Here is a 12,584-nt window from a genome sequence, read left to right as displayed (position 1 = left end):
CAGCAACAATCAGGGAGTCTCTGTACTCGGCGCTGCAGAAATATATAGGAAGACTGACCCCTGCTGTCTTGACAATTTTACAATCCAAGGCCCTGATCTTGCAATCAGATCCATGCAAGCAAACCCCTGTGCTTGTGTGAAGCCCCAGTGACTTCAGGGTCTAATACTATTATTTTCAATCACGCCTCATTTCCCTTTTAAAAATCCTCTATTTGATTTTTTACTTTATTTATTGACTGTGCCACCAGTAACTTTCTATTAAAAAGCAAAGTGAGGGATGAAGGCAATAGGACGGTGTCGATGAAGGGCTTATGGAAACCTTTCTGACATCTCAGTTGAAATTAATGTGGAACAGGGAAGTAAATGATGAAAAAACTCACCTATTATGTCTGGCTAATGGGTATCAGTACAGGGCCCTGGGTAATCGAGCTGGGAATGATGATCTTTCTGATGATGCGACACCTGTACTGGAATGGACTATCAGATTTCATAAGGCAAGGATTGGCCCTGGATGATTCGTGGAGGAGAAAATCATGGCAGCCGAAGGAAGTTACACTGGTGATTCAGTGGGCGGCACTCAGCTTTCTGAGTCAGTAATGAACTAATCCCCTAGGTGGAACTAAGGGAGAGGGGGTTTCTGGAGGTACAGTCTTGAATGAAGGCCTGGACCCTTTTGGTCATTGTAGACCCCAGGGCAATTCTCACAAGCGTATTGTTCCCAACAGCCAATGTGGGAACTACACTGGGCCTAGCCAGGGCTGGGAACCTCAGTACCCATTGAGCCGATATGCCAAATGTAGATGATATAATCAGGAAGTGAGCTAAAGTGGTTACGCTGGGGAACTGAAGGCACTCAGAACCTGGCAGGACTGGATTAAACCTTTCCCCTGCAGATTCAGTTGGATCTGGTCGTAGCTACACTTCCTGCTATAAACCCTTGTGAAGTAATGCTATATGCCTTTGAACAGCTGCTTCATTTCCTCCCAGGAGTGGCAACAGGATTCATCGATATCTCTTTATCACGGGCCTGAGTCGCCCCTCAGACTGTGTAACTTCGTTGACCTTATTTCAAATATACCCTGGTGCTGTGGGAGATCAGAACCTGGCCCTGAATTTCTCTCCCTGTAAAAACACACAGATCCCTACCCTTTCAGAAGAAAGGCGCTATATCAAATGCTAGATGTTAAAAATTTCTTCTTGTACCTTTGAGAACAGCTGGGATCATGACATTAAGTCCAGGGTTCAGCTCCAACATTCCCTCGGGAAGCTTTGCTTTTCCTACATAGAAGCTGCAGGGAACAGCACAATTTACTGAGCGAGGCTGGACCCTGCTTCATGCTGCAGTATCAGGCTCACTCTTAAGCCATGACACTGGGATATATGCTACCCTTGAGCCACGCATGGGACTCTCCTGGATATCAAGGAGAATGCTGCACAATCCAGGGCCCTTTATACGGAACAGCAGGGTCTCCATTTAAAACTGCCATGTTAGAAATATGACTGTTCAGTGCTGCTTGGAGGAGGACAGTGGAGGATGTGTAACCATGGTAATACATTTTACCTGGAAAGTTATATTTGGATACACCATTACACATGGACTTCTCTATAAATGGTCAGGTTTGTTTGGCATTTGCAGAACAGCGCATTACAGATAAAACAGCCCCAGCCTCAGTGTATTTTTAAACACAGTCATCTACATTTTCAGAAGGGCAAAAAGAAAAACCAAGAGATTTAACCGATTCACGAAGCACAAAACCAAACGCAATTGTGGCGGGGGAGAGAATAACCTACTACTTAACCCACAATGTCACCCAGTTTGGTCCTTCACTCACCACTAACCATCCAGTCCTCAGAAAAAGAACCACTCCAAAAATGTTGATCATGCAAGAAGTAAAGACGCCATCCCAGGTTCCAAAGAGCACTGGCTCCCAGACGAATAGCTGTATCTTCCACCAGGGTTTGGTCTGCGTTTGAGATACCTAGAGGAAAGTAAAATCTTCAGTTACCTCCATGCTGCCATCTGGGTGACTGCAGAAGTGGCACAGTGGCCTGCCAAGACTCCTACAACAGGGAGCTCTGCGCATGGCTGCTATAGCGTCACTTTGCCTGACCTCACCCACAAAGAGCAGTATATCAAGGGAAAGGGGAAACCTTGAGTGACGGGACCACGAGGTCCACAGATCCCCAGCAATGCCATGAAACTATTGCAGGCTCCACAACATGGATGCAGAAAGCACCACTATTTGGTCCTTAATCTGCTCTCTCTGTCATACAGAATTCAATCAAACAAGTAACACCACACCGAAGCACAAAAAAACGGTCTCTACTGTACAGAAGGCAGGGTCACAACATCTCAATCAATCTGGCACGGGATGCTACATGTACAAGCTATACAGTCAGTTTTTTATCAGGCACAAGAAGATATGTTACAGAAGATGCCAATCAGCAGGTTCCCCATTAATGGAGTCATGGTAGAGTGTACTTGGGCTCTCCTCAGGTTCCCATCCCTCAGCTGTTCTTTTTAGGTGACAAATCTGAGGAACTATCCCAGACTGAGGTGTCAATAGAGGCAGTTTCAGAACAAATTGATAAATTAAATAGTAATAAGTCACCAGGACCAGAGGGCATATGCCCAAGAGTTCTGAAATAACTCAAATATGAAATTGCAGAGCTACTAACTGTGGTATGTAAACTAATGTTTAAATCAGTCTGTATACCAAAAGACTGGCAGATAATGTGATGCCAATTTTTTTAAAAGGCTCCAGAGATGATATTGGCAATTACAAGCCAGTAAGCCTAACTTCAGGCAAATTGGTTGAAACTATAGCAAAAACCAGAATGATCAGATACACAGATGAACGTGATATGTTGGGGACTTTTGTAAAGGGAAATCGTGCCTCACTGACTTATTAGAATACTCTGAGGATTTCAACACACACATGAAGAAGGGTGATCCAGTGCATATAGTGTAGGTGGACTTTCAGAAAGCCTTAGACAAGGTCCTCACCAAAGGCTCTTAGGCAAAGTAAGGAGTCATGGGATAAGAGGGAAGGTCCCCTCATGGATCAGTAGCTGGGTAAAAGGCAGGGAACAAAGGGTAGGAATAAATGGTCGGTTTTCACAGTGGAGAGTGGAAATAGCAGGGTCACTCAAGGATCCGTACTGGGACCAGTGCTGTTCAACATATTCATAAATATTCTGAAAACGGGCATAAGCAGTGAGGTGGCGAGGTTTTCAGATGATACAAAATCCTCAAGACAGTTGAGTCCAAAGCAGAGTGTGAAGAGTTACAAATGGATCTCACAAAACTGGGTGACTGGGGAACAAATAGCAGATTAAATTCAGCTTTGATAAGTGCAAAGTAATTCACACTGGAAAACATTATCCCCACTATACATACAAAATGATGGGGTCAAAATGAGCTGTTACCACTAAAGAAAGGGATCTTGAAGTCATTGTGGACAGTTCTCGGAAAACATCTGCTTGCTGTGCAGCGGCAGTCAAAAAAGCCAACAAAATGTTAGGAACCATTATGAAAAGGATAGATAAGAAGACAGAAAATATAAGAATGCCACTATATAAATCCCTAGTTAAAAAGACTAGGAGTGTCCATCATAGAAAAGAGACGATTAAGAGGGGATATGATAGAGGGCTATAAAATCATGACTGGTGTGGAGAAAGTGATAAGGAAGTGTTATTTAACTTTTCACATAACACAAGAACCAGAGGTCACCAATGAAATTAATAGGCAGCAGGTTTAAAACAAACAAAAGGAAGTATTTCATCACACAAAATGCACAGTCAACCTGTAGAACTTGTTGCCAGGGAACTTTACGAAGGCCAAGACTATAACTGGGTTCAAAAATGAACTATGTAAGTTCATGGAGGATAGGTCCATCAATGGCTATTAGCCAAGACAGTCAGGGATGCAAACCCATGCTCTTGGTGTCCCTAACTCTCTGACTGTCAGAAGCTGGGAGTGAACGACAGGGGATGGATCACTCAATAACTGTCCTGTTCATTCCGTCTGAAGCATCTGGCACCAGCCACCGCTGGAAGACAGGATATGAGCTAGATTGACCATTGGTGTGATTCAGTTTGGCCATTCTTATGTGCTTATGACTAAAGGCTGGGAAGTGCTCTGGGTTAACTCATCCTGTTCCATCAAGGGACATGTCCACCACCTGCTACAGCACTTGCAGTTTACATGGTGACGAGCTGGAGGGTGAGTGGGGAAGGAATGTAATGCGTGGGCAGAATATGGAGTGAAGCTAAGTCAGCTTCTGCATGGTTAACTGTGGCGCTCCTCTGAAAAGTGACTCTCTAGAAAAGGCATCAGAGGGTTCCATGATTGATAGTCACTGAGGGAAAATAAACGTTTCCTGTTTACAAGTTCAAAGACTTTTTTCTAACTGCCAGCCCTGCAAACTCAGCCTGGGTTTCTGAAAGACAAGGTGGGGGTCTTTCTTTCTCATGGATCAGCACCAGTACTAAAGGTTCCACAAGCCAAATTAACCCTTCAGTTACACATGTGCAGAACCAACATTTTTGCTGGATTTGCACACATGTAAGTGGTGGGAATTTAGTAAGCAATTCTGCTGAAGCTGCACAAGAAGAAAGAGAATCCAGCTCATTCATAGTCAGAGAGTTTAAGGCCAGAGGGCACCACCAGATCATCTAGTCTGTCCTCCTGTATACCACAGGCCACCACCATCAGCCAGCGCCCACACACTAAACCCAACAACAAAAATTAGACCAAAGTATTACAGCCTACAGGAGAATAGACTATTATGTGCCATAGACAGAGAATCGGAGGGAGATTCACCAGTGCTCGAGGGCCCCACAATGGCAGGGAAATTACCCTCTCTGTCTTGGCTCTGCAAGGCTAACAGTACAAACTTTTTTTTTTGTCATTACAGTAAGTAGATACCTAACTCACGGCTGCTACTCTGAAACCTAACTTAGGTTGTTATTTAAGTGAGCGTTACTGGCTGGTTAGCACTCTTGACAAATAAGGGCACTTATTTAGGCACCTAAATGTGGACTTAGAAGCCTAACATTAGGCCCCTGTTTTTGAAAATCGCAGCCAAGGCCAAGACAGTCATAATGGAAGACTGGTATTAATCATGGCGTTGCTTCCTGACATGCTATATCTTTAGGCATATACAGCATAACCAATATGATCTCAATGATATAGAGTCATGCAGAACTGCAGGTAACAGAATAACTTTAACACTAAAATGTTCATTTTTAACAGTTTCAGGTGTGTCAAAAAGCTTTAACCCACTGTCAAGTACAATACACAGCATTCCAGGGTACAGAGTAACTGGGTCCTACATAGGAAAGCCATCAAATGAGCAAATTAATTTGGATTTTTTTTTTAGGGGAACTGGAAAAAAAACAACATTTAAAAGACTTTACCAATGATTATGTTATTGCTATTTGTTGGTGATTCGGTAAGTGGTGCTGTTCTCTCTGACATGGTTAGAGAACCAGGTCCCCCGTAGGATGGCAAGGGTTCCTACGTCATTAGAGATGGGGTCTTTCAGAAGAGATGTAAAACCAAAGTCTCGACAACATGCGATCATCAAGGCACTTTTCTGTATGAGCTAGTTAACCCCTGTATCCTAGCCAAATTCTCACTCAGGTACCTCAATTCTCCAAGCTGTTTAAACGAGACTCAGTTCCGACTTTAGCCCATCCTCCTTCAAATTATGAACCATCATGTTTGGTAGTAGAATCTTTTTTAAAAAAATGGCCTACAGACAACCAGACAGCACTAATTTTCCAAATGTTACCAGAGCTGCCCTTGGAAAGAGCCGTCCGAGAGATTCCCCAAGGAAGGATTCTGTGCTGTACTGTGAACCATTAACCACACACAGTTGTGCTTCAAGCAGAAGTTTGCAATGGCTCTCCTGCATGGCCTGAGGGGCAGTGAGTAGGGCCCCAGTCCATTCCTTCAGCTGCTTAAAACAAAAAACCCAAACCCAACCCCTTTTTGGTACCAGCATGGCTAGAATCTCATAGTGGACGAAGCCAAGAGTTAAGAGTTTGGAGAAGGTGACTATACCCTATACCATTCTCTGGAAACCAACACAGAAGACAGGCCCTTCCTTGCCTGACATCCAGACAAGATGTTAATCCAAGGAGTCTCATAGAACTTCCATAGACCGGACCAGACCCTGCAGAGGCTACTTTTGACTGGATGAAACATAAGACCTTGAGAAAGACCATAAGACCATGCAACTCTGATGGATCTCATTAGGGTAATAAGGTATCCATCATGTTCAAGGCCTAAGAAGGAATGGAACCTTTCTTACTGAAACACATGATTTTGACATAACCTGATTAATTTCAGATATTTGTTATGTCAGTTTATTCATCTGTCAGTTCATGATGATGTCACAAGGAGCTGCAGATGGAACTCAAGAGATTAGTGGCTTGGGGAGAAGAAGCCTTTTCAACATACCTGTTGTGCTTCCTCGTGGAACAGCTCTTGCACGTGCGTGTCACTCCTCAGGCCAGCAGCGCTGCTCAGCGCAAACATTTTATCTTTTATGTTAGTGCTGTATGTCCAGCGTGCAGCCATAATGCTAATCACGAGTCTGGGGGGCAGAGTAGAAGGTCAGCTATTCCTCTCAAACAAATTCCTGTAGCGGTGGAATCTCCACAGACGAGGATTCATGGTTTTGTTACTCCTAGTCAGAAGGGCTGGGGAAGAAAAAGAAAGAGAAACCTACTATAATGTTCTAATTCTGCAGAATACAAAGACGCACAAACCTGCCATTTAAGCAGCACCATTCTTTCAAACCAGACCCTTATAATGACACCAGCATGTGAAATATAGGAGCTGCCTCTAACAAGGCATCTTGATAGGGCATGTTTAGTATGAAGACAAGAAAACAATTATTTTATTATTTGTATCATACCTCAAGGCAAGGTATGCCAGGCATGTCACAGAACAGATAGCTTGATAGGTCCCTGCCCCAAGCAGCTTACAGTCAAAACAGACGTGCATATTAACAGATGAGAGTAAGGAGCAGAGGATGGGAAGGGACTTCCTCGGTCATCAAGTCCAGTCCCCGGCTATCACAGGCAACCCTGTCATATAATCCCATTCAGAAACATATCAAGCTCCATCTTAAAACGAGTCAGTTTTCTTACCTGCCCTACTTCAATGGCAAACTATTCCAGAACCTCACTCCTCTGATGCTTAGAAACCTAATTTCCAACCTAAATTTATTCATGGTCAGTTTATACCCATTCATTCTTGTGCAACGTTGTCCTTTATCGAAGATAGCTCTTCCCTCTCCCCAGTGTTTATCCCCTGATGTATTTATAGAGACCAGTCTCAGCTGGGGCAAAGGACGTAACAACAGCGTAAGGATTGAACGATGGTGTTTAGCATGTATTCTGATAGTTCTTAAACTTGACTATGGGAACTTTTTTGTTCCTTTGGGTTTCTAACATCAGTATTAATTACACTTCATGGTAGCAGGAGTTAAATATACACACAAAGAATCAATCATGATTACAAAACTCCATGTTTACTTATTTGTATTTGAGTAGTGCCTGGAGATTGCAACTGAGCTCGGCGATCCACTGCGCTAGGCGCTGTACAAACACATAGGGAGAGAGAATCTCTGTCCCCAGGAACTTACAATCTAAACACAGAAAGGAAGATTATTGTCCTCAGCTTGCAGGAACAATGGGACAGAGAAATTAAGAGAATTGCCCAAGCTCACACAGAACATCGGGAAGCAAGATGGGACTTAAATCCAGATCGCTCATGTCCCAGCCCAGGGCCTTACCCACAAGACCACCCTTCCTAACCAGCCTTCCTTTCTAATTCTGCCTTTGCCTTCAAACAGAACATCGTGAGCACACTAGTATAGAAACAACATCTGTGCTCCCCAGTAGTTGCACTGATGATCCTCCTTTCTAGCATTTCTGCTGTGCTGTCCAATGTACTGGGCACAGGAGGTGTTTCTTTATCCCGTGCATTTGTCCTGTTAAGCAGCAGTAAAGCAGTTAAGAGTTCATTGATTCCCTGCTGCTCATTCCCCCCAACCCCCCTGAAGCAAAAAAAAAATCCTTTACAATATCACAATTGGTTGCTGTTATAAAGGTGGTTGGGTCTTCAAGCAGAGAAGCAGCAGCAGGAGCAGATGAATTCTTAAGTAACAAAGATTGTGTTTTTATGCAAATAGCCCTGATGATAAAAACGGAGGGAGGAAAATACAGCACATGCAGGCAAAATTGCTTTTAAATAGAATATTTTTCAAAGCGTTCCACAAGGCATCAGGCTGCTGTTTAATGGGAAGAGATTTTATTCAGTAAAGCCCCACTGTGATCACCAAAATTCATTTCATTTATGGAAGATGCACCTGGAAGTAAAAGTTGAGCATCGCTGTCCTTGTTCATTTTACGATGTTCATTTCTAAGACCCATACGCTTGTTGCAGTACCTGGGGACACACATAGATAAAGCGTTCCTAGCAACAAAAGTACATTTGCAGCAAGTTTGATGTAATCATTAATTTACCATATCTTTCATAGGCAAATGTAAACATATTTCACATAGTAAGGCCCAGGTCCTAAAATTTATAACTTGCAGATGGACTGTGCTATAGGTTACAGGACTGAGGTGCAACCTTGCCAGGATATTTTGCTGTCCTACTTTTTAAATCCTCCAACAGACTTTCTTCCTTCTTCTACTCACTCTGGTCTCTGAGAATCCCTGCTCTCTCTTTTCTACTCCCCAATCCCTCTGCTTGTCTATCACTAACTTCTCTCTCTCCCTGCACACAATTTTACCCCTGTTGGTCTGAGAACTTTCTCCTCTGCAGCTATTGCTGTATGGAACAGCTCCCTAAATTTTTCTCCCTTTCCTATAACTTAATTCCACAATGATTTATACACATACGTGTGTCACCAATATTTGCATTCATTTAGCATTGGGATACTGTTTTATGTAGGACGCTGTGCAAGATACGTAAATGAAAGGAAAATAAATATTTTGCTCTGATTCTACAAAGACTTACACACGCATAACTTTGTACAATGTAAGTCGTCCCATTGAAGTCAACAGAATTTTACAGTATGTAAGATAAATAAACACACTTCTTTGTGAGATCGGGGTCTGAGATTGTAGTCTTTGGGGCAGGGACCTTCTTCTTGTTATGTGTGTGTATATAGGTGCCTACCTCAATAATGCCACCACAAAATATTCATCTAGGTTAGAACATAAGAATGGCCATACTGGATCAGACCAATGGTCTATCTACCTCAGTATCCTGTCTGCCAACAGTGGCCAATGTCAGCTGCTTCAAAGAGAATGAACACGACAATCATCAAGTGACCCATCTCCTGTCGTCTGGTCTCAGCATCTGGCAGTCAGAGGCTTTGGGACACCCAGAGCATGGGGTTGCATCCATGACCATCTTGACTAAGAGCTATTTGTTGATAAGTTCATGGAGGACAGATCCAATTCTTTTTTTAATCTAGTTATAGTTTTGGCCATCACAACATCCCCCGGCAATGAGTTCCACAGGTTGACTGCACACTGTGTGAAGAAATACTTCTTTTGTTTGTTTTAAACCCGCTGCCTATTAATTTCATTGGGTGACCCCTGGTACTATCTAGCATTTGCCACACCATGGCTAAAGCATATTATGCTACACACACCGTTCAAAATTAGCCTGCTAGAATAATAATTCCTTTCCCCAAATATAAAATTAGGGTCTAATTCAAATCTTGATTGATAGCCTCTTCCCCAGCACTAAATAAATCAAAGAAATGGAATCAATGACCACATATTTAGTTCCCCATGGCTTTCATGGCTAAGAGCAAAACAAGAGCTTTTGGGGAAATACGTCCATTGCCGTTTTAAGGAAAAATAATTATGTAGGGTTGATTTTTTGTCTGTTTTTATGGTGACAAGTAATTTGGAAGCTGAGATACTTTAATACTTAATTGTAAAGGCTTATTCTGGAAGATGAAAATTACAGCCTCTAGTGTGCATTCTGCAACTCAAACTGCCATTGTATCTTTTCAAACTAAGACTATTTCATTAATAATCACATTAAAGCAGCTTCTCAGCCAAAATCACTACTCTAAGCTATTCAACAGATGGCTGATTTTAAAGAAAAGAGGTTAATACATTTCCAACCGCAATTGTGTGTGGTCCAATGACCTCTGAAGGGGCTCCCTTCCTGTCACAGGAGTTACTTTCAAGGCTTGTTTTGAGCACTTTGTTTTCAACAAATCACCTAAACCCTCATCGTGGTCAAGTTTTAAAAAACACACCTAATTTTGGGGACCCCAAGGAAGAAATTAATTAAAGATAAATCAAATAGCAGTCAGCACAATAAACTTAAATAGCACACTCAGGAACGTTTGATTATATACAAATACAACAATGTTATCCAGGCAATGTAATATCCAAGCTAATTTTGTTGCTCTTCTATATTTTGAAAACAATAGTAACAGAGTATTACATATTAAGGACAAACTCTCTAGCAGTATATCAATTTTACAGCCTGACTTGACTTACTTCTATTTAAAGTTGTTTATAAGGTTCCCATCACCTTAGTTAACTAGACACTGTTACACTTAGGCTGTAAATGACCAGCTATAATGACAAAACAAGAACAAACCCCACTGGAAGGATTTATATAATAAAATAAATCACACAAGTAAATGACATTTGTCACCATTGCATTGTTCACTCTGGCTCTATGTTCCTTCTCTTTCGCCAACACCCTGTGTCTGTCCCGTCTATTTAGACTGTAAGGCCTTTGGGGCAGGGACTGTCTCTTACTCTGTTTGTACAGCACCCAGCACAACAGGGTCCTGTTCTCCTCTGCGCTTAGGCGCTACTATCATGACTATTATGGTATAAATCAAAGACTGAAGTGAATCAAACCATTCTTGATGAGAGAGCTCTCGCCTCTTTGACAGCCTACAGAAAATACAGCCACCCACCTCTTATAATTAATTGGGCTTTTTGTTTGTTTTTTAATAACATAAAAAAAAGAGGTGTCCAAGGAAACTCACAGGCGGGACAGCTATTCCTTCCAAGATTTACCAGCATACAGACTAGATCTCCGCAGCCTCTTTGCCGAAACTAGCTTACCCAGCCACAAACATCACCTCGCACAGCTCCTCGAGCCTGCCCAGGGGGCCCGTAAATGCAGATTCTCCGGAGCTCGGCTCAGGGTCATTCCACCCCCGACACAAGGCGCTGCAAACCCCTCCCAGCCGAGCCGAGCCGAGCCGGGCAGGTGCGTGCGCCGCGCAGGTTTAGGTGGAACTCCTGCGCTGACGAGCCCTAGAAAGGACCAGGAAGGAGGGCGAGCCCTGCCCACCGTCAGCCTGGGAGCAGGAATTTCCTGGATCCGGGAGGCACCTGCAGCTTTTTCTCAGCGCCCTGCCCCCCGCCTTCGCCTGCTTGTGAAGTTCCTGCACCTTCTGCTCCTGAGTCTCCCTAATCTTCCTCCCCCCCCCGCGCCCGCCTGCTTTGCCCTTGGAGGGGGGCAGCTAGCAGCAGCCCCTGGTTCTCTGCTGTCAGTGGCAGCCCATTTACAGCCGGGTGAGTGAAAAAACAAACCAGAAGTTGTTTGCCCCAGAAGCAACCCCCCGCCCCACCGCACTGCAGCCCCTGGTGCTCGCTCCGCGCGTGGGGTGCAGCCCACACGCCCCACCCCACCAGCAGCCGGTTACCTAGCCCGGGGCTCACATCCCCCCACGCAGCAGCTGCTGGCTCTGCTCCCCTTAGCCCCCCTCACTCCCTGCTCCCCCTGACTCTGGCTGGGGGGCTCCCCCCCACCCCAGGCTCGCCTTACCCTGGGGTGGGGCTGTGCCTCGCCTCTGCCCTGCAGAGACAGCCCCGGTTCCGCTGCGAGCCTCCAGCCAGCGCTGCCCGGGGCCGGGCACTCAGTGCCACGTGGGCCTGGCGCTGCCGGTGCTGCGGCGGCGGGACGTGGGGGTGGCCTTGCCCCAGGCAGGGACACTCCCTGGTAGTTTGCACAGGAGCCGGAGCGCGCAGCCCTAGAGCCTCCTCTCTGCATCCAGCCACATGCCCCCGACCACAGCTAAGGGCCAGCGCTCCCTTCCCCAGCTGTGCTAGGCAGCCGAAAGCCGGCACCCTCCCCAAGGAGCTCACCTGCCTCCAGAAAGCAGGCTGGGGGGCAGCCCCCCGACCTGGACGGCCCTTATTATTTATTCACACATCCAGCTAACCAGGGCACCTATCTCTAGCTACCAAATACGGCCCCGCCCCTGCCACCACTTCCTGAGGGAGGCAGGCTCTCTGCCCCCACTTCGGGGAGCAAGACCTAGGGCTTTGCCTTCTGATATTGGCATTCCCAGACTGTAAATACTCCAGCTCTCACTCATAACACTCAATCCAGAGCAACTCCATTACAAGGGTGCTTGATTTATACTGATGGAGCTGAGAGCAGAATTAGATCCATAGGGGGCAAATCCTAACCCCATTGAAGTGAATGGGAGAACTCCCACTAGGGCCACAATTTCACCCATAGTGTGTGGACTCTGGAGGTGGAAAAGGCCTGTTCTGTATCT

The 12,584-nt window shown here is 44.8% G+C and overlaps 1 protein-coding gene across 7 annotated transcripts in view; it reads right to left on the bottom strand.

The window, feature by feature from the left end:
- The window catches only part of SLC12A8 (solute carrier family 12 member 8), an 81,540-nt gene extending 69,283 nt beyond the window's left edge, over positions 1-12,257 (bottom strand). For 3 of the 7 annotated variants that reach the window (XM_039495879.1, XM_039495884.1, XM_039495885.1), the window contains exons 1-3: positions 11,137-11,287; positions 6,470-6,711; positions 1,833-1,979 (exon numbers count right to left, since the gene is read on the bottom strand). In XM_039495879.1, coding sequence (XP_039351813.1) covers positions 1,833-1,979; positions 6,470-6,589 — 267 coding nt within the window. In that variant the 5' untranslated portion in view covers positions 6,590-6,711; positions 11,137-11,287. Of the gene's footprint in view, positions 1-1,832; positions 1,980-6,469; positions 6,712-8,387; positions 8,471-11,057; positions 11,288-11,845; positions 12,136-12,165 lie in introns of those variants that run through there. The other 4 variants (XM_039495881.1, XM_039495880.1, XM_039495882.1 and 1 more) reach the window with 4 other exon arrangements.
- Positions 12,258-12,584: the final 327 nt, after the last annotated feature.

Source organism: Mauremys reevesii, linkage group 11 (assembly GCF_016161935.1).
Source record: "Mauremys reevesii isolate NIE-2019 linkage group 11, ASM1616193v1, whole genome shotgun sequence".
NCBI lineage: Eukaryota > Metazoa > Chordata > Testudines > Geoemydidae > Mauremys > Mauremys reevesii.
The sequence above is the reverse complement of the archived record's forward strand: the minus strand, read 5'-3'. Positions and strand labels throughout refer to the sequence as shown.